Source organism: Penicillium canariense, assembly GCF_028826845.1.
Source record: "Penicillium canariense strain IBT 26290 chromosome Unknown utg000001l_segment0_segment0, whole genome shotgun sequence".
In the NCBI taxonomy this organism is placed as follows: Eukaryota; Fungi; Ascomycota; class Eurotiomycetes; order Eurotiales; family Aspergillaceae; genus Penicillium; species Penicillium canariense.
This window is the reverse complement of record NW_026622728.1, coordinates 9,132,770-9,153,280: the sequence shown is the minus strand read 5'-3', so window position 1 is coordinate 9,153,280 and position 20,511 is coordinate 9,132,770. Positions and strand designations below refer to the sequence as shown.

The following is a 20,511-nucleotide window of genomic DNA, read 5'->3' as shown; positions in this document are numbered from 1 at the left end:
GAGCTATCAGGGCAGAACTAACTACAGGCCTACAGCATTGTGCAATTAGGCAAATATGGCAGCTTCGCCGCGAACCAGATCATTGGGCGTCCCTTTTACCTGACGTTTGAGATTCTTGACGCCCCCGAGAGTGATGGCTACCAGCTTCGGGTGGTCTCCGCGACGGAGCTCCATGCCGAAAACCTCATCGAAGAAGCCGAGGCAGATGGCGAGGGTGAGGATGGGGACTCTGGCGATGGCACACCTATGCGCACAAATCGCGAAATCATTGACGATGCTTCGACTCAAAAGTTAACGCTGCAGGAGATTGAAGAGCTGAAGAAGGAGGCCAGTGGGGCAGGCAAGGATATTGTCGCAAAACTCCTGGAGTCGCACTCTAGCTTGGACCAGAAAACGGCGTTTTCTCTGGCCAAATACACATTGCGCAAGCGCAAGAAGTACATCCGGAGATTTACTGTTTTGCCATTGGACGTCAGTTTTCTCGCCAACTACTTGCTGGAACAGCGGGATGCGCAACGCACAATGGAGTTGCGGGATGAGCATATTGGTCTGCTTGGCTGCTTGGGCAATGTGCACCATGGTGCAGAATCGATATTGGATGCGACTCCTACGATCAAGCTAAATGGTCGGTACTTCGTGGTCGATGAAACTGGTGGCCTTATCGTCGCGGCAATGGCCGAGCGGATGGGAATTTTGTACCCCGAAGAAGACGATGTTGAAGAGGAGGCAAAGGAAGAACATCCTGCCGCGGAGCAAAATATCGCAGAGAACCCGGTCGCAGCTTCAACACCCCGGCGCAATCGTCCTCGGCCCATGTCGGCATCCGGGAACACGGTCACGGTCATCCATGCCTACTCGCAACCAAACCTGTCACTATTGAAATACTTCGGCTACGACGCCAACACACCTGATGAATCGCATCCTCTTCATACCCATCTCAAGACCATGTCGTGGTTGCAGCTTGTGGACCCCTCGGTAGACCCGATCTTGTCGAATGAGCCTCCTGTCTTGCCCGCCGAGGAGCTTTCCGCCATGAAGCCCAGCAAGCGCACCGCTTATTATTTCAAGCGGAACCGCTGGGAGAAATTCCGCAATGTCACTAATGAGGCCCGCGCGGGTGGCTTTGATGGTCTAATTGCCGCTACGCTGCTAGAGCCCGCCGGCATCTTGAAGCACGTTGTTCCCCTCCTCTCTGGGTCGGCCTCAGTTGCGGTCTATTCTCCAACTATCGAACCGCTTACCGAGCTCGTGGATCTGTACTCTACTGCCCGTCGAACAGCGTTTATCACTCGGAAACGGGATCTTGAGATGCAGAAAGCCTCCGAAGAAGAGACCGTCGACCTGTCCTCGCTCTTCGAGGAGTTCCCCCTGGATCCCACCCAACTCTTGCCCCCAACACTACACACTACCCGCGTTCGTGCCTGGCAAGTACTGCCTGGTCGGACACATCCCCTCATGACCGGACGTGGAGGTGCAGAGGGTTACCTCTTCCATGGCGTCCATGTCATCCCCGCCGATGTGAAGATCCAGGCCGCGGGCACATTCCGCAAGAAGCGCAAGTTGGAAACCACTTCTACGCCTGTCAGTGATCGAGACGTGGAGATGGCACCCTAAATTATTAGCCTTGGAGAGTATCAGAAATTGTACGAATATAATGATTCAACTTGACCCCAAATATGGTCTTATTTTGCAACTCAGGAACCATGGTGACCCGATGGATTCGATAAACTCGATAGGTTTATTCCATGGACTGGCGGAAAGCTGGGAAAGCTAAAGTTGAAGGGAGCACTGCTGCCTGGGATCGACTCTGGCAGCTACGGCGTCTATGGTCTGCACCACGCTTGACGACGCTGCGTAATCAAAAAAGGTCCATTGATGCGCTGAATTTCATGAAACAATATACAATCACCCTAGAACTCTACAGGCTCTTGCCCATGAACTTTCTCTTTGTAAAGCTAAGCCAGAACTGTGGAGATGGTTAGTGCGTTCTCTGTCAGGACGTTGTGGTTGACTAGGCCTACCTTCGAAGGTCCCACTCCACCAGGGTATAATCTAGCGTGTAGCCGGACGGCGATCTCTTGTCGCACCTGCGAGATGTATCTAATCGCAGACATCGGTTAGTACTTGATTCAATAGGTCATGGAAGCTTCGGTTCACGTACGCCCGCAGGCTCTCCGCATCCTGGCGATCGCGTGGGGGTTCAAAGGCCTGGTTGAGCGGGAAGGACACATCACCGGGGACGGCAAAGTTGTCGAGGGCAGCATTGATCAGAGCCTATGAGATCCATATATCAGTCATGTTTCCAACATGATGCGACAAGAACCTGCAGCATCTACCTTCTCGGCCTCGCGGGCATTCATCGTCGGCTTCACCTTGCCGAGACACTCGCTAACAAACAGGGTTCCATAAATAAGCATCCGGTCCGCAGGGCCAGTGATCTCAAAGTTCCGGAACAGCACATTGGCACGGAAAAGCGACAGGATCTCATCGACACAGTCGTATGACTCGCTCTCGGGGGTGACGTCCACGTCGGGAGTATTGGCGGGAAGTGCAGGCAGAGTGTAGGCGGGGCCACGTGTGCGAGTGCGCAGGGGGAGGATAGGGAAGTTCCCTGTATCACAGCCAGTCAATTCATAGTCCTTGTTGGCGGCATCGCTCGGTGTCGCATGGAAGGGACAGCTGGGGGCGGGGCAGCATACCTATCACGGGGACGTCGCGGTCCTCCAGGAAGATGGAGTGGTATGCCTAAATTGCGGAAGTCAGTAGCTAGAGAGATTGCACATAGAGCCCAACATACCGGCATGGTGGATGGTTGACAGGCAAGGAATTGTCGCCGCGGGGGAGTTGCAGAGCGATGTTGCGGAGCGGCAGGCGTGCAGGCGATGCAGTTAGGCAGGGAGGATGTCATCGAGCGGAGTGGCCCCAGCTTCCCTTGATTTTCCGCCCCGAGCCTCTCTTTACGCGCGGAACGCGTCAAGCTCAACTTTTCGCGATAAGCTACCCTCCACCCCTTCCCCTCCCTTGTATTGGATTTCATTCACCATGTCAGACTACGAGGATGAAATGGACGTCGATGCGCCCGCCAAGGACGTCCAGTTCAGCTCAGAGGATGCCAGTGGGAAGAAAAGGACAGCGGCCGACCTGCCCATCGAAGCTCAAGACAACCTCCCATGGTATGCATGGAATATCTTGGTTGAAACTAGTTGAAGTATCTAGCCGCTGACACTCTTGGTAGGGTCGAGAAATACCGCCCCAATACCCTGGACGATGTCTCTGGCCACCAAGACATTCTAGCCACTATCAACAAATTTGTTGAAGCCAACGTAGGTGCTCTCTAGTCGCATTGGAGAGATAACTTCTCACACAAGATAACAGCGCCTACCTCACCTTCTCCTGTACGGGCCCCCGGGAACCGGCAAGACCTCGACCATTCTCGCCCTCGCTCGGCGGATATACGGCACGACGAATATGCGCCAGATGGTGCTGGAACTCAATGCCAGTGACGACCGTGGCATTGACGTTGTCCGGGAACAGATTAAGACTTTTGCCAGTACAAACTCCCACCCAAAGGATCTCCGTGGACAGAAGTGCTAAGCCAGATTCCCCGCAGGCACAAAGCAGATCTTCTCCATGGCCCCGCAATCCGCGGACAAGTCCTCCCTCGCCGGCTTCAAGCTGATCATCCTCGACGAGGCCGACGCCATGACCTCCACCGCGCAGATGGCCCTGCGCCGAATTATGGAGAAATATACTGCGAACACGCGGTTCTGCATAATTGCAAACTACACACACAAGCTCTCCCCAGCACTTCTATCGCGATGTACCCGATTCCGATTTAGTCCCCTCAAAGAAGCCGACATTCGAGTGCTCGTGGACCAAGTCATTGAGAAAGAGAATGTTCGCATCCAGCCCGAGGCTGTGGATAGTCTGGTACGACTGAGCAAGGGCGACATGCGAAGGGCGCTGAACGTCTTGCAAGCCTGTTACGCCAGCAGTGGGTTTCCTTCTTCCTCCCCCGTGGATTTCTCCTTTTATTCACCCCCACCCCAAAACTCCTCCGCAGATGAGCTAAATCAGCTAACTTGCGGGTCCAGGTATCCCCTTGCCCCTACGTGATGCGCCAAAAGCCCCCCTGCCGGTATCCGAGACCATCACCAACGCGACTATCTACGACTGCATTGCGGCGCCACACCCAGCCGACATCCAAGAAATCATGAGCACCATTCTATCGACCAGCGACGTGACCTCTTGCCTCAATACCGTGAATACGCTCAAGACGACCAAGGGTCTGGCGTTAGCTGACATCCTCTCCGCTCTGGCCGAGCAATTGCAGCAGCTCGAAGTACCGCCGCAGACGCGCATCACCTGGCTGGAGGGGCTGGCCGAAATCGAGTGGCGACTGTCCGGCGGTGGATCCGAGGCCATTCAGACTGGCGGACTGGTGGGCGTCGTGCGGAATGGCTGCGAGTTGATGGGCGATAAGGGCGTCGCTTTGGCATGAACAATGAGAAACCAGCATTGCGGGCCTTGAAAATGAAATGAATGAAATGAGCCGGGTCTAAATCTCTTAATTAGTTGACTAGTTGACCTAAGACCTAAGGACGAAGTCAGTCTAGCATCACCAACATCAACACCGACTAAAAGTATGGAATACAACGTATTTCCGCGTCCATGGTTCCACTCGTCCAGATCAACACAGAAAGGGCATACCGATGTGGAGCGCTCAGGACCGTCAGCAAATGGTGCATTTATGGCAACTCTTGCCTGGATCAACGCGAGTGAACTAGCTAGTCACTCAGTAAGTTAGCATCGACGTGCTGGGCAGACCTATCAGCATCGAAGAATAGACTGTCTACTGCCATCGGCGGGTCCCCAGAGGGTCCAGGTTTTCTCCGACTCCACCTCCACTTCATCCACCCATTCATTACCACTCGTCGTTCACCTCGTTATCGCCTGGGGTGCCCGCCCATGCCATTAGCTAATTGTTTCCCGCCAGCTCCTCGGAGTTGGCCTGGTTGTCCTGCAGAACTCTCGAGATCCACCATCTGGGCTTAGTTCGGCCGTGAAATGTCGGCAGTCTCCGTGCACCCACCCTCCGCCCCTCCAGAGTCCAGGGCGACCCTTGCGATCCTTGGGCCTACTAAAGGGCTGGGATGGCCTGGTTCGGTGGGCGAAATCGATTGACTCGCCCGCCGCTAGACCCGACGAGACTCCATCTCCGCAGATCAGTGCCGTCCAGTATAAGTAAATCGTGCGCGCTGCAGAGTAGATGAGGGGTTCGGCTGCTTTTTCTCTTTCTCCTCTGCTCTCTACTGCTGCTGCTCTGCCGCTGGTTCTGAAATCGCCTCGTCATGCGCTCTTCCATTCAGTCCAGCCTCCTGCTGGTCGCCTCTCTGTCTGCCTCCATGGTGGAGGCAGAGCGTGTGCTGGGCGCATACATCTTTGCGCGCCACGGTGACCGCACTGCCAAGATCTTCGGCAACACCCAATTGACCGACCTGGGCTACAACGAAGTCTTTGATGCTGGGTCCTTCTATAATGAGCGCTATATCCTCTCCAGCTCGGACAAGCATATTGAGGGCATCAGCTCTCTGATTGTCAATGCCCAGCAGATTAGCGCCAGCGCCCCGGCTGATGCGGTACTGCAGAACTCGGCCACTGGCTTCCTGCAGGGGGTGTACCCCCCGCAGGCAACGATGCCAACCAGACTCTGGCCAACTCGACTACTGTTGTGTCCCCATTGAGGGGCTACCAGCTGATCCAGGTGACTTCCACCTCGTCTGATGCCGACAGCGAAGATGCGACCTGGCTGCAGGGCTCGAGTGACTGCCAGAAGGCGACTGTCAGCAGCAACAACTACTACATATCGGATTCATACAATTCGATGCTGAAGTCCACCAAGGACTTCTACGAGTCGCTGTCGCCCATGCTGAATTCGACCTTTACTTCGTCAGAGATGTCGTTCAAGAACGCCTACACCATCTTTGACTACCTCAACGTGGGCCAGATCCACAACTCCACCACGGATTCCCCTGCCCTCAAAGATTTGACGGATGATGTGTACGCCCAGCTGATCCAGCTGGCGAGCAACCAGCAGTTCAACCTAGCATACAACGAGACCGACACCGTCCGGGCTATTGATGGTGCTGTGCTAGCTGGTCAAATCCTGTCCGGTCTTAACGAAACCATTGCCACAGACGGCAAGAAGTCCAAGCTCGGTGTCCAGTTCGGCTCCTATGGTACCTTCATGTCATTCTTCGGACTGGTGCAGCTGCCCGCTGCTTCGGTTGACTTCACCGGTATCGCCGACTATGCCTCCTCGATGGTTCTGGAGCTGGTGACCAATGCCACCGGCACTGGCTTCCCCTCCGAGGACGACATCAGCGTGCGCTTCATGTTCCACAACGGCACCATCACTGGCTCCGCCGAGCCTACTGTCTTCCCTTTGTTCGGCCAGTCGAATGATCTTCTCCCCTGGTCAGACTTCAAGTCGGGTATCGAGAAGATTGCCGTCACCTCGGACGATGATTGGTGCAACATGTGCGGCAACACCGACGGCAAGTGCGCCTCGTCTACTGCTAGCACCAATGCCGACTCCTCCAGCTCGTCTGGCTCCAACTCCAGCGGCATGTCGCATGCCGTGGCCGGTGTAATCGGCGCCATGGTGACCCTGGCTGTGATTCTCGGCCTGGAGGCTCTCTTCTTCCTGGTTGGTGGATTCCGCATTGCGAAGCGGAGCAAGGCTGTCTCTGAGATGGCTGTCGCGGCTGCTGCGGCCGAGGAAAAGAAGTCATGAACAAAGCCCGATGCAGTACATGGACTTTTTTTGATGTGGTAGACGGGCAATGTGTCGAGTGCGCTGATATCTCCTCCCAAGTCTGAGACTCGCTAAGTGGGGTTCGAGATGTGTCAACGACTCGATGGGCCTATAAGATCAATAATAATTAAAAATATCCCATTTGTGGCTGTCTTCCTATCATCTTTTCGTGCAATCCCTCAAGTTAGACGTAGCAACTTATTAGATAGCCCTATTCACATTTGGCAGTGGTAATTGGCAAGCCCTAATCTATACGGAATATGAGCGGGGAAGTAACCAATAACTAACGAAAGCGGAGAGCGACCATCCCGCAGACTCACCGCCTTTTTCCGCATGGCACCTTTCCCCAAACATCCTCGATCCCTGCCCCTTTCCACGCCCCCCACCAACACTAGCATTCACCATGCCACGCCAACAAATCAACCTCGAACCCTACCGGGACGAGATAATCACGCTGTTTCAACACGGCATCAGTAGCGATGCCATCAGCCGCACCCTCGAGAGCCGATATAGCATCCAAGTCAAAGAACGGACCATCCAGTCCCGACTACGCAAGTGGGGTATCCGCAAACGCAGCCGAACCACGACTGCTGATGAAGTGCTCCATGCACGGATCAAAATACTCTTCATGCAAGATAGGCTGACCGACAAGGCAATGCTGAAGCTGCTGCACCAAGACGGCTATGACATTTCTGAGCGGACGCTCCGCCGGCTACGGTTCCAGCTCGGGCTTCATGCGAGGGCTTCATTTGAGCAGGAACGGGAGTCTGGGCCGCTTCGACTTCCACTTCCTCTACCGATTGCTGTGTCGGTCCCGGTGATGGCAGCGAAAACTGGCCAGGGGCCTTGATCCCAGATGGCTGGAAGCCCTTGAGTATGGTGCCCCGCGTCTGGGTGATGGACCCGTTCGTATGGCCGAGCCGCTGCTTTCCCCGGCCAATACATCAATCACCACCCTTATGCCACCCTCATGCGCCAAAGTTCTCCTCTCTCTAGAGTTTTCCCTACGCGACACCTCAAGGACTCCTTCCACTGGATTGCCAGCAGTAAGGTTCTGTGCTGCTGGCTCAGCAGATGCCTTTGAGGCATGAACAACGCCCACCACGCGCCATCACCAAGTGCCATGTATCACTGGCCGTGATGATACTGATTGACTGTTGCCTATGGCAACATCAATACCCAGTCTCTCAATCACTGTTCCAGGAAGAGCGGGCACGCTCTCACGACAAAACCCTCATCTCCAGCATGCAGCCCTACACTGGAGCTCACATTACGCATTTCCCTTTGCAACAATCTGCCCGCGCTACTCATAGACGAATTGATTCTGCCGCCAACCAAGCGACTTCCCAATGGCCTCCAACAAACCGTGCGACATGTCCATACTTAGCCGAAAGCGACACTCCTCCGAGCAACACCGGGTTCTAATGGGTCTTTTTACATATAAAGGCGAACCTTCCTGGATGTATATACCGTATTCTTGTACATATCCCACCCTGCGAGCTCTAAAATGCACATACCCTAGCACCGAGGTTTATCTATATAGCTGGTAAATAGATCACGTGCCATGACGTCCGCCTTCCCCCGTCGACCGCAGAAATAGGCCCATCCTCGTGAACACCCGCGGACCTCTGTCGACGGGCCGTGGATAGGGCGCCCATATCCTCCTTCCTCCATCATGTCCACCCAGTATGCCAGCGAGCCGAACCCCACAGCGTCGGCGACGCTGCACACCACCGTCGGCCCCATCCATATCGCCCTGTTCGCGAACCAAGCCCCTCTCACCTGCAAGAACTTCCTCCAACACTGCAAGGACAACTACTATGCTGGAACTATCTTTCACCGCATTGCTCCGGACTTTGTGATCCAGGGCGGTGATCCTACCGGAACTGGATCCGGTGGGACTTCCATCTACGAATATCCCGAGTTCGAATACGACCCCGAAGCACGCGATCCGAACGAGCGCGTCGTTCTGCGAGATGAGATACACAGTCGCCTGCGATTCAACCGGCGTGGGCAACTAGGCATGGCGAAGAGCGAGGATGGGTCGTATGGGAGTCAATTCTTCATCACGCTCAACAACACCGAGCGCGAGTTGAACGGGCAGTGCACGCTTTTCGGGCGATTGGAAGGGGACAGCATTTTTAATGTGCTGAAGATTGCGGATGCAGAGCGTGTGGAGGGCACGGAGCGGCCTGTGTATCCGGTGAAAGTGACATCCTGCGAAGTTGGAGAGTTGGGGCCATTGGCTGGCAAATTGAAGGACCGGAAGACCGTCTCGACAACAACTGGAACCGAGAAGGAAGCGCCAAAGAAAAAGAAGAAGACTGGCAAGGGAGGGAAAGTTTTGCTGAGCTTTGGCGACGATGAAGGCGACGAGGGCATGCCCATGCGACCAGCAAAGCCCAAGTTCAATACCAAGCTTGTCGCGGATGTGCCTTATGTGGACGATGCACCAACCGAGACAAAAGCGCGAGTCACAGAGTCTGCACCGCGTAAACGGCCACGGTCCCCGGTTTCAAAACGCTCCCCGTCCCTAGAGCGCAGACAGCGCCCCAAGACACCGGACCCACAGACTCAACTACCCCTGCAAGATCCCGAATCACCTACTCGCTCTCCGAGTCCGGTCTCTTCGCCAGCCAAAGAGTCCAAATTGTCGCGGACCAACGCCCAGATCGCCTCTCTGAAGGCATCCATGCGACGTAATGTCGACGTCGGCCCAGCCGACGCGGGCCGCAAGAAGTCCGCCCTAGAAGCTATGATTCCAGAGACTGCGACACGGGGCCGCAAACGCCCAGCGCCGGGGTCTAGCAATGGTGCAGGCGCTGGGTCGGGATTCCGAAGCTCGGCGGAAAAGGACGCACTTAGTATGTTCAATGCATTCAAAGCCAAACTAGAGGGAGCCGACCCCAAAACCTCGGCACCGTCACACTCACACCACGACCGACACACCGAAAAGGATAAGGGCAAGGCTCAAGATCAACATGTCGAGGATGAAGATGAAGAAGCGCAGCTTTGTGATCTCCATTTCATTGCCAACTGCCAGTCTTGCCAGTCCTGGGATGATCCAGATGCCGGTGCAAACGACGACGGTGAGCGCGAGGATGAGGACTGGTTAAACCACACGCTGCGCTTCGGCAAGGATACTCTGGGCAAGGATCTCAAGTGGAAGAAGGATCATCCCGACGATGCTGATTCCTTGATGGTGATTGATCCTCGTGAGAAGGAGAGGGAGATAGGGGGCCCGAGTGGACGGAAGAGAGGGTTCCAAAGGGATCGGGAGAGAGAACGCAAGCGCGAGCGAGCAGGGGAGTTGGAGTGGGACCGAGAAAGGAAAGGGTAGAAGACAGGAAGCTATGAAGATATGAGATTCTGGGTTGGACCTGATACCTTGATATATGCCACAATGGCCACGGAACCTATCTCCTATAATCGATTCAAAACGGGCTTATGTTGTCAACGGGTCCTTGGAAAGAAACAAAACAAAACATGCATAGCACTCTAAGAATAAAGAAGCCTTGTGCAGACTTCAATTGATTGGAATCATCATATCAATCATATCATGGGAACGATTTATACAGCCCAACCACCCCACAACCCCCAAGAAGCATAACGCTATGAACAGATAACGCCGTATTTCCACCTGAGGTATTCCGTAAACTCTCTCCTTTTTTTTCTTCCCCAGGGGCTGCAGTAAGCTCTATTTCCTCGTCAAATCCACCTAGTTTTCTCAACTAGAGACGGCGGATCACGCCTTCTTGCGCCGCTTAGCGCTACCACCATCCTGGGGTCCGCCAAGATGGTCATCCACAGCTGCAGGGCTCGTAGTGTCACTATCCGTCAGCTGTTCGACGACCCGGCCAGAGTCAAGGTTTCCAGCTCCCGAGTCCGCACCGTAACCGGTGCCGTCGAAGCCATAGGGGTATTGACCCGGTCCTTTGAAGAGTTCGCCGTCGTCGGGGAGGTGGTCGAAATTAAGAAAATTATTGGTGTCACCGTCATCCGAGTGGGTAGTACCAATGTTATCGTGTGTAATGGCACCGGCTGCGGAGTCATGGCCAGCAGCGTCAAGCTTTTGGTCGTGGCCCACGTCCGCCAGATCGGTAAAGTACTCGTTGTTAAAAATCTGGTCGAGGTCAAGGGGCGGAGGTGGTACGTTCCCTTCACTGTCCAAGCCGGGGATGGCGCCGGTCGGGCTTAGTGGTTGGAGGAGGTTGGTCAAGTTCTGGACGGAGCGGTCCTGCTCGGCTTGCATTTTCACCAGATTGTCAATCTCCTGTCGAGTATTGGCAAGGCGACCTGAGTAGTTATGCGGCATTGGCGGAGGGGTTGGCGTGATGAGAGCACTGTTCGACGCGGCCGCGCCCTCATGATCTCCGGTTTCGTTGGCCATGAGCCGAAGCATGTGGGCACGCTGGCCAGGGGTAAGAGGAACGTTGCCTCCGGAGGTTTCGAGCGAAGAAAGGACATTGGGGAATTCAGAGAAGCTGGTTGGGGTGCCGTTGCGCGCATTCGAATCCTGGATAACGGACATGATATCCTGCTGCGGGAAGTTCTCGTCTGTTTGCTGCCCGGAAGAAACACCTATAGAATTGTGTCTTGGGCTGCTGTCGAGAACCTCTTCCACATGCCCAGACTGTGCAGCACTTGACTGACGAGTATGACCACGAGATCGGGTGTCGTAAGACCCACTAGCAGCAGGCGAGAGAGTGGTTGCCCGGTTAGCCCCATTCGCAATAGGCGGTGCTTTGAGCAGCAATTGTTGTTTCTTCATTGTACGTTGTCCAGTTGGACTGGCCATCGAGGCCAGTGGGTTGAAGGAAAAGTCATCACCCACGTCAACGATATTGCCCTGGTGATCAGCCGAGATAGCTCCGGCAAATGAGTTGGCAATGTTCTGTGTTCCATCCTGGCCTTGCAAACTGCGGTTGTAGACTGTTGCCAGAAATGTGAGAATGGCGTTGATCGAGTTCTCATGCCGAGTGTGTTGCTCCTGAAAGTTGGCGGCCTGAGCGTAGAGCTGCTCATGCTCTTTGCGCAATCTGGTAATGGTACTCGAGATGATCGATTGCTGCTGGCGAATTGCCTGCAATTCTCGATACACCCCAGAAAGTTGGTCATTGGGCATGGCACTGTCTGTGAGAAGGGACAGCTGCCGGGGTCGTGCACGGTCGTCGCGAGAGCCAGATCCGCCCTCTTCGGCATATTCCTCTAAATCATTCTCATCTGCATCTTCAGTCTTCACACGCGCACCGCCCTTGCTTCCTTTGCTCGCATGGCCGGTGGCATTCTTTGGTTTTGAAATCAACCAAAGCAACTCTGGATGGCCTCGTTTGAAGTAAGGGTTGGCGTATTCGGAGGGACTCTTGTTCTTACGCTCACTGGCACGCATCGAGTTGTCCGACAGCCCCACCTTCTTGTGAAAACCATACATGTTAAGTTGACGCACAAAAGACGCATAGTTATTGTGCTTGAAGAGCTCTGGGATCAAGGTCCTGGCAAACTCATCCTCGTCTAAAACAATGAACGAATTGCCATCATCAGACCATCGAATCAGCTCGGTGTTTTTAGATTCGTCAAGGAAACTATAATTTCTTGTTAGCGTCGTTCTTCAAATACCATAGGACCAGTATATCAGCGTACCTGCTCAGCTTCTGTACAAACGGAGGGATCTGCTTCCTCTTCGATTGCGCCTCTCTCTTGGCGGCACGAGCCCGGTTGTAAAGTTCATCAATCGATTCGCCCCATGCGCCCTCTCCAGTGCCTGCACCCGCGCTGTTGTCGGAGTACGCCACAGGCGCTTGCTCGTAACCACGGTTTCGGCTAACCAGCTGGTTTGGCTGCTGTCGGCGCGTCAACTGATTGGAGGTCGACGCAGCTGCATCGGACAAATCTTGGTTTGACGCATATGCAGCGGAATTGTAGGAGGAAGGGTCGACAAAGGAGGTATTGATGGCATTTGCGGAGGGATTCTGGCCCCATTGTAGAAACTGATCGTTGGAAAGTTGGGAGTTGGGATTCGGGGTCTGGAAGTTCGAGACTGTGCCCAGCTGGGAGTGAGTCGCGGGGGTTGTGCCAGGGGCAGGCCTCTTGCGAGTCATGCCTTGAGAGCTCATTGTGTCGTGAAACAGGTCGTAGACAGCGTATTTTAGTGCGAGTGGAGGAAGGGTATCGAGATATTGGGAAATGTCGAAAATTGATAAGCCCGGCTAGGCGGTATTTATGCGAAGTCGCCGAGGCAGCGGACGTAATTCACTATGATTATACTCCCGATGAATTCTTGCACCGAATGCAAGGGCGCGGCCTTGGATGTCGCTGTCAATGTTGAGTCTCGCAAAAAAGGTCAGGCCCGCAGGGAGTTGGGCAAAAGACAGGCCGAATCTGACGAGCACCAAGGTGGTCCAGCAGGCAACGCAATGAATGCAAGGCAACGCGGAGATTGAACACGGTGGTCGGTGGTCGGTGGTCGAGGAGGGCTCAATATAGGCGACCCGGGATGGCCTTGACGAGGCACACCACAATCAGCACAGGCAAGCACCGCCCGACATTCAGACTGGGCTGAGGAGGAGTCCAGGGGGAAAGTCCAAGTTGACGGATGACTGTCCGGCCTAGCAGACAATGCGAAAGAAACGCGACAAGGCAGGCAGATGGAATAGCGGCGCTGGAGGAGAATAAGGAAATCTGAATCGCTTGGCGGCGATGAGGTCAATTCGAGCGGAGCAGCGATTGGCGCTGCTGACTCAGCAGGCGGTCAAGGATTGACTCCACCCGTTCACGTTCAGGTCGACTTAACTACGCATCAGAACATGATTGATAGCAAATATAGTGGAGCGTTTCTTCTTCCTCGATCTCGCAAACAATGATGGAATAAAAGGGCCCTATGAGGTGGGATCTCCAACCATCCCTCGAAACCCTGTCAGGAGCTGCTGCCATTGGGCTGGATGCGTTCTGGTGAACTCCTTCACGGCAAGTGGAGCTGCCAGGTCTTCTTTCATACGACCCTCATTTTTTGTCCCATTCAGCACAACAATATCCCCCAGCCCCATCACAAGGGTGTACAACGCTGATGCCGGACTGATCTGAACCAGGGTAGCAAGTTGCTGGACAGGGTCAGAGCGCACCAGATCCGGGTTGGCAGTCAGCGTCCAGAAGCTCTGATAGATGACCTGATTCTCGCGACAAAAGATCCGTAGATCTGTATCGAAGAGGGTGTCCTCGTAGAATCGGTTTTGCACCACGGCGGGTTTCACCTTCACCTCGGGGGCCATGAACAGTTCATGAAGCACGGGTAGAGAGCAATTAGAGATGCCCAGGTTGCGGATGCGATGGGGCACGTAGGTCTCCAGGGCCAGCCAGGCCTCTAATGTCTGGTCAATGGTACGCAGCGGGGAGTGAATTACCACCGTATCGATATACGCATCATCGGCAGTCCTCGGGTCCTCGGAAGGACGAAGGTTATGCAGCGAGGATTGGATCGACGCATGTACCTGTTCTGTCACAGAGGCCTCCGCATCATATGGCATGTTACTGGGGTCCTGTGCCGAGACAGGGCTAAATTTGGTTTGCACCTGCGTGGCTGTCAGTGGCAGTACCACACTGACCTTGCCCAGCGGGCTTCGTCCATCCTGGTTGGTCGCTACTTACGTAGAGGTCCTCTCGACGAACAACCCTATCCACAATCGCACGACGGATTCCATCGCCGACCAGATGCTCTTGGTAATGTCGAGGCTGTGCTGCCGTGTCGATGGCCCGGAAACCGGCGTTGACCGCGGTGTAGACCAGGTCGGCCGTCCGGTCCTTCTTCCAGGCCGTCCCGTAGAGGAAAACTGGGATGAGTGTGGAAGTGAAGTCTCCGGCAGGCCGCAGGTAGTACGACTCCCATACTTTTCCCATTACTCGGGCCATGTTGTGATGTCTGGGTTGCGCTGTCGGATTGGATGTAGTTGACGGAGTCTACCTTCCAACTCGCGTGGGGTTCCAGCGGGGTCGCATTCCTTAGTAAGTGGCTCTCAACGATTACTCTTTGTACCTGAATCAACTAAACAACATTGTAACATTTCATCGAATTTAATTTTGTGATCATAACGAATGCGATGCAGGGAACAGAGGTAGATTAGTCGTGATGCACCTATGTATAGTTGCTGCGGCTGGCTGCGGGGGTCGCTATTTAGGCAGGGTAAAGCCAAAATGGAAGCGGATATCACTCTCGATCTCCCCAATCGAGAATGACAACAAACCCTAGGCCAAGAATTTTTGAACAATGTTGAAGCCTAGCCATACCCGCGATCTCTACTATTTATATATATTCATCGGCAGTGGAGCAAATTGGGGCGGCTCCCGGCAGCGTCCATGCAGCACAGACTCCACCCGTTCTTTTTGGCCAGAAAGATATCCTTTGGCAACTCAATCTGTAGAAATCCTTGAAAGTCCCCCATATTGCCCTCTCGGATTCATCTCACAATGCGGTGGCCTGAACGAGCAGCAGTGCAGAAGTGCCGCGCCAAGGAGCAAGCGGCCCCACAGGGTGGCTTAGATGAATATCTTTGTGCATCGCTCACACCTAGCGGACAACAATTGTCCCATATTTGAATTCTTCTAAGCCCATCACTTATGGGCAGGGTATCTCTGTAGACCCCAAATATTTAGAGATCAATGCTAGCACAGCCACTGAATGATCCTTCATCTACATGAGCCGGGGGGAAGCACTGCAGCATAACAATACCACTTCGCTATCCAGTCCCTACATTGGCCGATGAACTATTACCGCGCTACTCTTGGCTGGCTCTTGGCTAGTCCCACAGATGGCCCAGGCAGCGGCTTTTGCTCTGAGGATATTGGCTACTTCCCTGTTGATCAGTGATGTACAACCTGCTAGATGAACTTCGGTTCTATATTGATAGTTAGGGTCGGCAATGACTTTGGGGGCTCAGCGGGTCTGTTACCTAGTTCAAGGTTATCTGTCGGCTACCTGTGATGAACGAGATGACTACATGCTCCGCACGATACCATGGGATCGGCAGGGTTTGACGGTACTATCTTCATTTATAGAAACAGTCTGATCCTTATCGTGAAGGGCGACATATAAAGGACCAGTCCACTCACCAGGACATCTTTCCACTGGCATCTACATCAGTACCACCAAGCAACATCTTTTAAGCTATCAATCTAGTTCAATTTCAAAAATTCCACCACCATGCGCACTCAGCAGCTTCTTGGTCTCGCCGGTCTCATTCTTGCTGGCAATATCGCAAGTGCAGCCAGGTTGGAGCACGACGATGTCCCCAACCGCTGCTGGAATGCTTGTGGCTCCGTCGTCGGAGCCTCCGAGAGCTGCGACCACCAGTATGATAATGACTCTGCCGAATTGCAGTGCATCTGCAACTGGGAAGCGGCCAAGACGCAGATTCCTCTCTGCGCTGCCTGCATCTCCCAGTATCGCGTCTCGGATGGTGACCGTGACGACGACAACGACGACGACAACGATGATGATGACAATGGTAACTATCTCTTTCTGCTTATCTGATAGCATGGTGCTAATTCACATCCTGCAGAGGCCCTTGACATTGTTCACTCCTGCAAATTCAGCACAACCACCTATAACGCTGCTGCAGCCACGACTCCGAGTGCTTCGGGCACAGGGACCACCGATACTGCAGCGACAGATGCTACCACCACGGTTACCAGTAGTTCTGGTACTGGCTCTGGCTCTGGTTCTACTGGCAGCTTGTCTCAGGACTCGACCCAATCTACGGGCAGTGCTGCGACTGCAACCCCGACTACCGATGCCGCCACCGGCCTGTCGGCTCCAGGTGGTATGTCCCTTGTCGCTCTGGCTGGTCTAATGCCTCTGGCTTGGCTGTGAATGGGGCAGACGATTGGGCGGGCTGTTCAAATTGCAGCCCGGTGTGATGTGAACGTGAACGATCGACGCGCGATATGAACTCCCTACACGACTTTCCTTGAACATTGCAATTTGTTCTCCCAGACAGGGGTTCATGATCCATTTTATAGCTTCTCTATAGTTGATCAATTTGAGGGCACCTGTGGTTTTGAGAACTATGCAGTCTTTCTGATCGGCTAGGTCCGATCTCTCGCTGAGCCGTAGTGGATGGTCGCCGGGGCCGCGCGGGTAGGGAAAGGCCTGAAATTAACCCGCAAGCCATGCGGAAACTTAAGGAGCCGCGGGAACATTAAAAGGTACCAAGGTGGAAACAGACGATTTGGAGATCGAGTAAAACATGAAAAGGCATGAGGGTATCTATTCGTCGACATGCTCCAACATAACAGTCCTGTGGGTGCACTGTATGCCCAAATCTATACACAAAAACATCATTCATATATCCCAGAAGTCATCATCGACCCAGTCCACAAAATCTTCTGCGTAGGCAGGGTCCCACTCCAGTCCATATACATCCTCGTAACACTGCTGTTTTGATGGACAACTAGCGATGAACTAGTTAGTATTGCATTCCATGCACATCCAGGGCCACGAGGTATACTTACAAGACGGGGTCCTGCCCGAAGACGATATGCCACAAATACTCAAACACGCGACCGCTCGTCTCATCGTCCAGTTCCGTCTCCATCAGCCAGCGGTGATACGCTTGGTAGTCACTCAAGGGCCGCGCGTGGACCTGTGCCTTGGTCACGCCAAACTGCGCGCAACAAGGAGTGGCAACCACCTCGGGCACATCGGTATTATTAAAAATGCGCATCCACGCGCCCGCAAACGCAATCTCCGTCGTGCGCCCGGCCAGCTGGCGGAACGGTTGGACTTCGTCCGGGCAGCCAGGGCCCCAGCCGCAGCGCAGGTTGACATAGCCGACCCTTTTCAAGTAGTCGAGTTGGAGGCGCTGGACCGTGAGGGCATTGTCTTGCTGCCAGAATTCGACGTGCTCGGAGCTGCGATGGGCGTGGAGGAAGACCATGTATTCGGGGAGTTTGTGGTAGTGGTCGATGATATACTGGAGGTAGATGTTGGACTCTTTGCCCTTATTTTCTTGGACGGCGTATTCCGAGTCAGGGTTATCGACCACGTAAACTGCATGTTGCCATCTGCGTCGTACATATTTGTCAACATTGGGTCCAAGCAACCAGCGCTGCGATGGACAGCCACCATGTGTAAGTTTGGCGGGACAAATTGTACGGAACTCACTCGGGCAACTCATCCTCCAACCAACCCGAGTCCTCCCACGACATGCGGCCCATGACAATAATGCGATCGGGATACGGCGACACCTTGGGCTTCGGCGTGGACGTAGGCCGCGGTTTTACATTCAAACTATGCTTTTGGTCTGGCGTGATAATCTGCATATCGTCATGCGACCAAAACGGATATTGTTGCCATATATCATCATCCGCGCCCGGCACATCTACCGGGATCGACTTCGGCTGGAACTTGGTCGGCGTCGCGGGCCGCTTCGTCGGTTCGGGCCACGACTTGGATGCCGGCGCGGAGCTGGACGGCAGCGCAATTGAAATGGAGGAAGGCGAAGGTGACGGACCGGTGCGATCGACCGAGACCAGCTCGATATGCGCGCCCGCGCTGTCCAGCACAAACTCGGGCGCGAGCTCAGCGCCGCGGTCGGCCTGCCATTGCGGCGAGAGAGAGTCCAAGTGATTCTTGACGAGCAGAATTGTGAGGATCAGGACGAAAGTGATCGACACGCGAACCGTGAGCCGCATCGTTGCGGGACCGAATTAGGCCCCTTCAGGGGCAGCAGCAAGACAGCGAGACAGCAACAACGCAACACAGCAACACAGCAACACAGCAACGCAAATTCCTTCTCGGAATTGCGGAGTCCCACGAGGGCCAGCAACATTTTTAAACATGCCGAATTTTTGGGCGCCTGCAACTTATTGTCTGGCCCCACTCCCATAATGCTTGACACGACTGGCTGTCTGGGCTGATCCTCATCGTTCCCGGACGACGCCTCAGCCGATCGGCACTTGGCTCAAGTGGCTTGCAGAGGCCGCGTATGAGGACGGACTTGCGCCATCAACATGAGCTGAGCCCCCAAGCTATCGTCAATAGGGCTGATCGGTTTCAGGCCATCATGGTTCTATTATCGAACACGAAGAACCCCGCCATTTCTGTTAAAGCGTGCCATAGGCGGCCATTGACTCCAGGGGACTCGTGAGCGCAATCGGCGAACGAATCTAGTGGGGCCTCGTCAGCCGTCCCCTCTTGGAACCATGGTTTGTTTCAAGTTGCATGACTGATCCATGTCCCGCATGCTTGTCTACGCCACGGTGCTCTCCTCGGCATGTCGACATTTAGTCGACTTCCCAGCGAAGCGAAGGGACTAGGGGACTTGGTGGAATGTTCGAACGGATTATCTACCGTATTGTGTCTCATTTGGGGGGAAAAGATGTTGGGTGACCGACGGAAAAACACCCTGGGTCGTCGAGGTGCAGCATAACCCCGTCACTCTTGCTGGATGAGGGCGATGAGGTTTGGTTGATTGACGGACGTAAGAAGCGTGGCTGTGAACACATTGGCCATTTTTGCCAGGTGCTTATTCTTTGATGAGACAGGGTCGGAGTGGACAAAGTCATCTGTTGCCGCCTTTCCTCTTTGTTTGCCTCGGCTTCCCCCACCTGGTCCGGCCTTGTCGAGGCCTTGGTGAAATCTTCTAACATAGTGCCATACCATAAAGCGAGTCCTACCGCCTTTAGGGGTTTCAACGGTGATTTATTAAAAAAAAAAAAAGCATAAAAAGATTGCTCGACCCTTGAGTCTTCGCAGGGTCTGTGAGACCCGCGGGGGCGTCTGCAATCCATGTCCTCCGTACAGCAGATTGAATGGACTGAGTAGGATTGCATCACCACCGTCCGATCTATTAATGCCAGACTCGGGGAGATGTGCACGCGCAAGCCGAAGCCGAGAGTTTCGAGAAACCGGCCTGGTCCAGACCCCTTCTCACCGCCCGCCCGTCCGGTCAACTATGGACATGTCCAGGCGGTTGGAGGCATCCCAGGGGCTCGGTACTCGGTACTCTCTCCCGGCCACGCTCTTAGTCTCGCAGTAGGGGGTGATGTCAGTTCGCCCACTCCTGATCGATTCTCCGCCCCTTTCCCCTCCAGTCGGCACACTATTGAACCGCCATCAATTCCACGTGGGACTCATGGATTCTGTGCGGCCTTTGCCCGGTGATACGGCCGGTTGCCTACGGGGCATACGAAACGTGAAGCCCTCTTGGACTACCGTGCCGACTGTGCGCCACCTTTTCGAGGATCGCCTCCAAGCACGCCCAGGATGCACAATTGGGCGTAACCGGCCACTACTCTATTCAGAACGTCACCTCTCGTGGCCATTCGTGTGATAGAAATGGCTTTTGCTCGCCTCGACGACACGTCAAGCCCATAACTGAAGATTTTCCTCTTTGTCGGAGATCCGGATGATTGGCGTTCGCAGCAGGTTCGAAAAAGACAATTGGCCGTCCCTGGCCCACTTGTCTGATGGGACGTCTCCCCCTGAACGCAGAGACGAACATCTTTCTCCGATGCTTCTGGCCGATGAGAGATGCCGCATTCGCCGGCCCTATCCACTAGGTCATGAGGCTATTGTTTAGCTTGGTCGCGGAATGGCTTTACATCGCCACGCTTAAACCTGGAAGCTCCTTCTGGAAGACCAGAGCCCGAACCCCACTTGGAGCTTTCCAACGGGATTCGGCCGAAGGCATTCTCATTTCCAC

General features: G+C 54.3%; 10 protein-coding genes across 10 annotated transcripts; 6 read left to right on the top strand and 4 right to left on the bottom strand.

Moving 5' to 3' along the window:
* Nucleotides 1–27: 27 nt before the first annotated feature.
* On the top strand, nucleotides 28–1,614 carry trm6 (tRNA 1-methyladenosine methyltransferase subunit GCD10; the record flags this gene model as incomplete). Its single annotated transcript, XM_056685303.1, has 1 exon — nucleotides 28–1,614. A coding segment is annotated over one exon (1,587 nt), but the record flags the coding sequence as incomplete, so codon positions are not given.
* A 304-nt stretch (nucleotides 1,615–1,918) lies between these two features.
* N7482_003177 (actin-related protein 2/3 complex subunit 3) lies at nucleotides 1,919–2,803 on the bottom strand (the record flags this gene model as incomplete). Its single annotated transcript, XM_056685302.1, has 6 exons — nucleotides 1,919–1,966; nucleotides 2,022–2,100; nucleotides 2,162–2,274; nucleotides 2,337–2,611; nucleotides 2,700–2,745; nucleotides 2,798–2,803. 6 exons carry the CDS (start codon nucleotides 2,801–2,803, stop codon nucleotides 1,919–1,921), a joined length of 567 nt encoding a protein of 188 aa, XP_056548908.1.
* Nucleotides 2,804–3,042: 239 nt separating this feature from the next.
* N7482_003176 (replication factor C subunit 3) lies at nucleotides 3,043–4,501 on the top strand (the record flags this gene model as incomplete). The annotated part of the gene is made up of 5 exons (XM_056685301.1): nucleotides 3,043–3,173; nucleotides 3,236–3,323; nucleotides 3,376–3,550; nucleotides 3,611–3,994; nucleotides 4,095–4,501. 5 exons carry the CDS (start codon nucleotides 3,043–3,045, stop codon nucleotides 4,499–4,501), a joined length of 1,185 nt encoding a protein of 394 aa, XP_056548907.1.
* Nucleotides 4,502–5,351: 850 nt separating this feature from the next.
* Nucleotides 5,352–6,796, top strand: N7482_003175 (uncharacterized protein; the record flags this gene model as incomplete). Its single annotated transcript, XM_056685300.1, has 2 exons — nucleotides 5,352–5,675; nucleotides 5,708–6,796. 2 exons carry the CDS (start codon nucleotides 5,352–5,354, stop codon nucleotides 6,794–6,796), a joined length of 1,413 nt encoding a protein of 470 aa, XP_056548906.1.
* Nucleotides 6,797–7,220: 424 nt separating this feature from the next.
* On the top strand, nucleotides 7,221–7,667 carry N7482_003174 (Clr5 domain-containing protein; the record flags this gene model as incomplete). The annotated part of the gene is made up of 1 exon (XM_056685299.1): nucleotides 7,221–7,667. The coding sequence occupies one exon, from the start codon at nucleotides 7,221–7,223 to the stop codon at nucleotides 7,665–7,667; it is 447 nt and encodes a 148-aa protein (XP_056548905.1).
* Nucleotides 7,668–8,492: 825 nt separating this feature from the next.
* cwc27 (putative peptidyl-prolyl cis-trans isomerase) lies at nucleotides 8,493–10,157 on the top strand (the record flags this gene model as incomplete). Its single annotated transcript, XM_056685298.1, has 1 exon — nucleotides 8,493–10,157. The coding sequence occupies one exon, from the start codon at nucleotides 8,493–8,495 to the stop codon at nucleotides 10,155–10,157; it is 1,665 nt and encodes a 554-aa protein (XP_056548904.1).
* A 405-nt stretch (nucleotides 10,158–10,562) lies between these two features.
* On the bottom strand, nucleotides 10,563–12,930 carry N7482_003172 (heat shock factor family protein; the record flags this gene model as incomplete). Its single annotated transcript, XM_056685297.1, has 2 exons — nucleotides 10,563–12,399; nucleotides 12,458–12,930. The coding sequence occupies 2 exons, from the start codon at nucleotides 12,928–12,930 to the stop codon at nucleotides 10,563–10,565; spliced, it is 2,310 nt and encodes a 769-aa protein (XP_056548903.1).
* Nucleotides 12,931–13,692: 762 nt separating this feature from the next.
* N7482_003171 (putative aldo-keto reductase (AKR)) lies at nucleotides 13,693–14,719 on the bottom strand (the record flags this gene model as incomplete). The annotated part of the gene is made up of 2 exons (XM_056685296.1): nucleotides 13,693–14,382; nucleotides 14,459–14,719. The coding sequence occupies 2 exons, from the start codon at nucleotides 14,717–14,719 to the stop codon at nucleotides 13,693–13,695; spliced, it is 951 nt and encodes a 316-aa protein (XP_056548902.1).
* Nucleotides 14,720–16,007: 1,288 nt separating this feature from the next.
* N7482_003170 (putative GPI anchored protein) lies at nucleotides 16,008–16,676 on the top strand (the record flags this gene model as incomplete). Its single annotated transcript, XM_056685295.1, has 2 exons — nucleotides 16,008–16,311; nucleotides 16,366–16,676. 2 exons carry the CDS (start codon nucleotides 16,008–16,010, stop codon nucleotides 16,674–16,676), a joined length of 615 nt encoding a protein of 204 aa, XP_056548901.1.
* Nucleotides 16,677–17,147: 471 nt separating this feature from the next.
* Nucleotides 17,148–18,499, bottom strand: N7482_003169 (DUF3431 domain-containing protein; the record flags this gene model as incomplete). Its single annotated transcript, XM_056685294.1, has 3 exons — nucleotides 17,148–17,256; nucleotides 17,318–17,869; nucleotides 17,970–18,499. 3 exons carry the CDS (start codon nucleotides 18,497–18,499, stop codon nucleotides 17,148–17,150), a joined length of 1,191 nt encoding a protein of 396 aa, XP_056548900.1.
* Nucleotides 18,500–20,511: the final 2,012 nt, after the last annotated feature.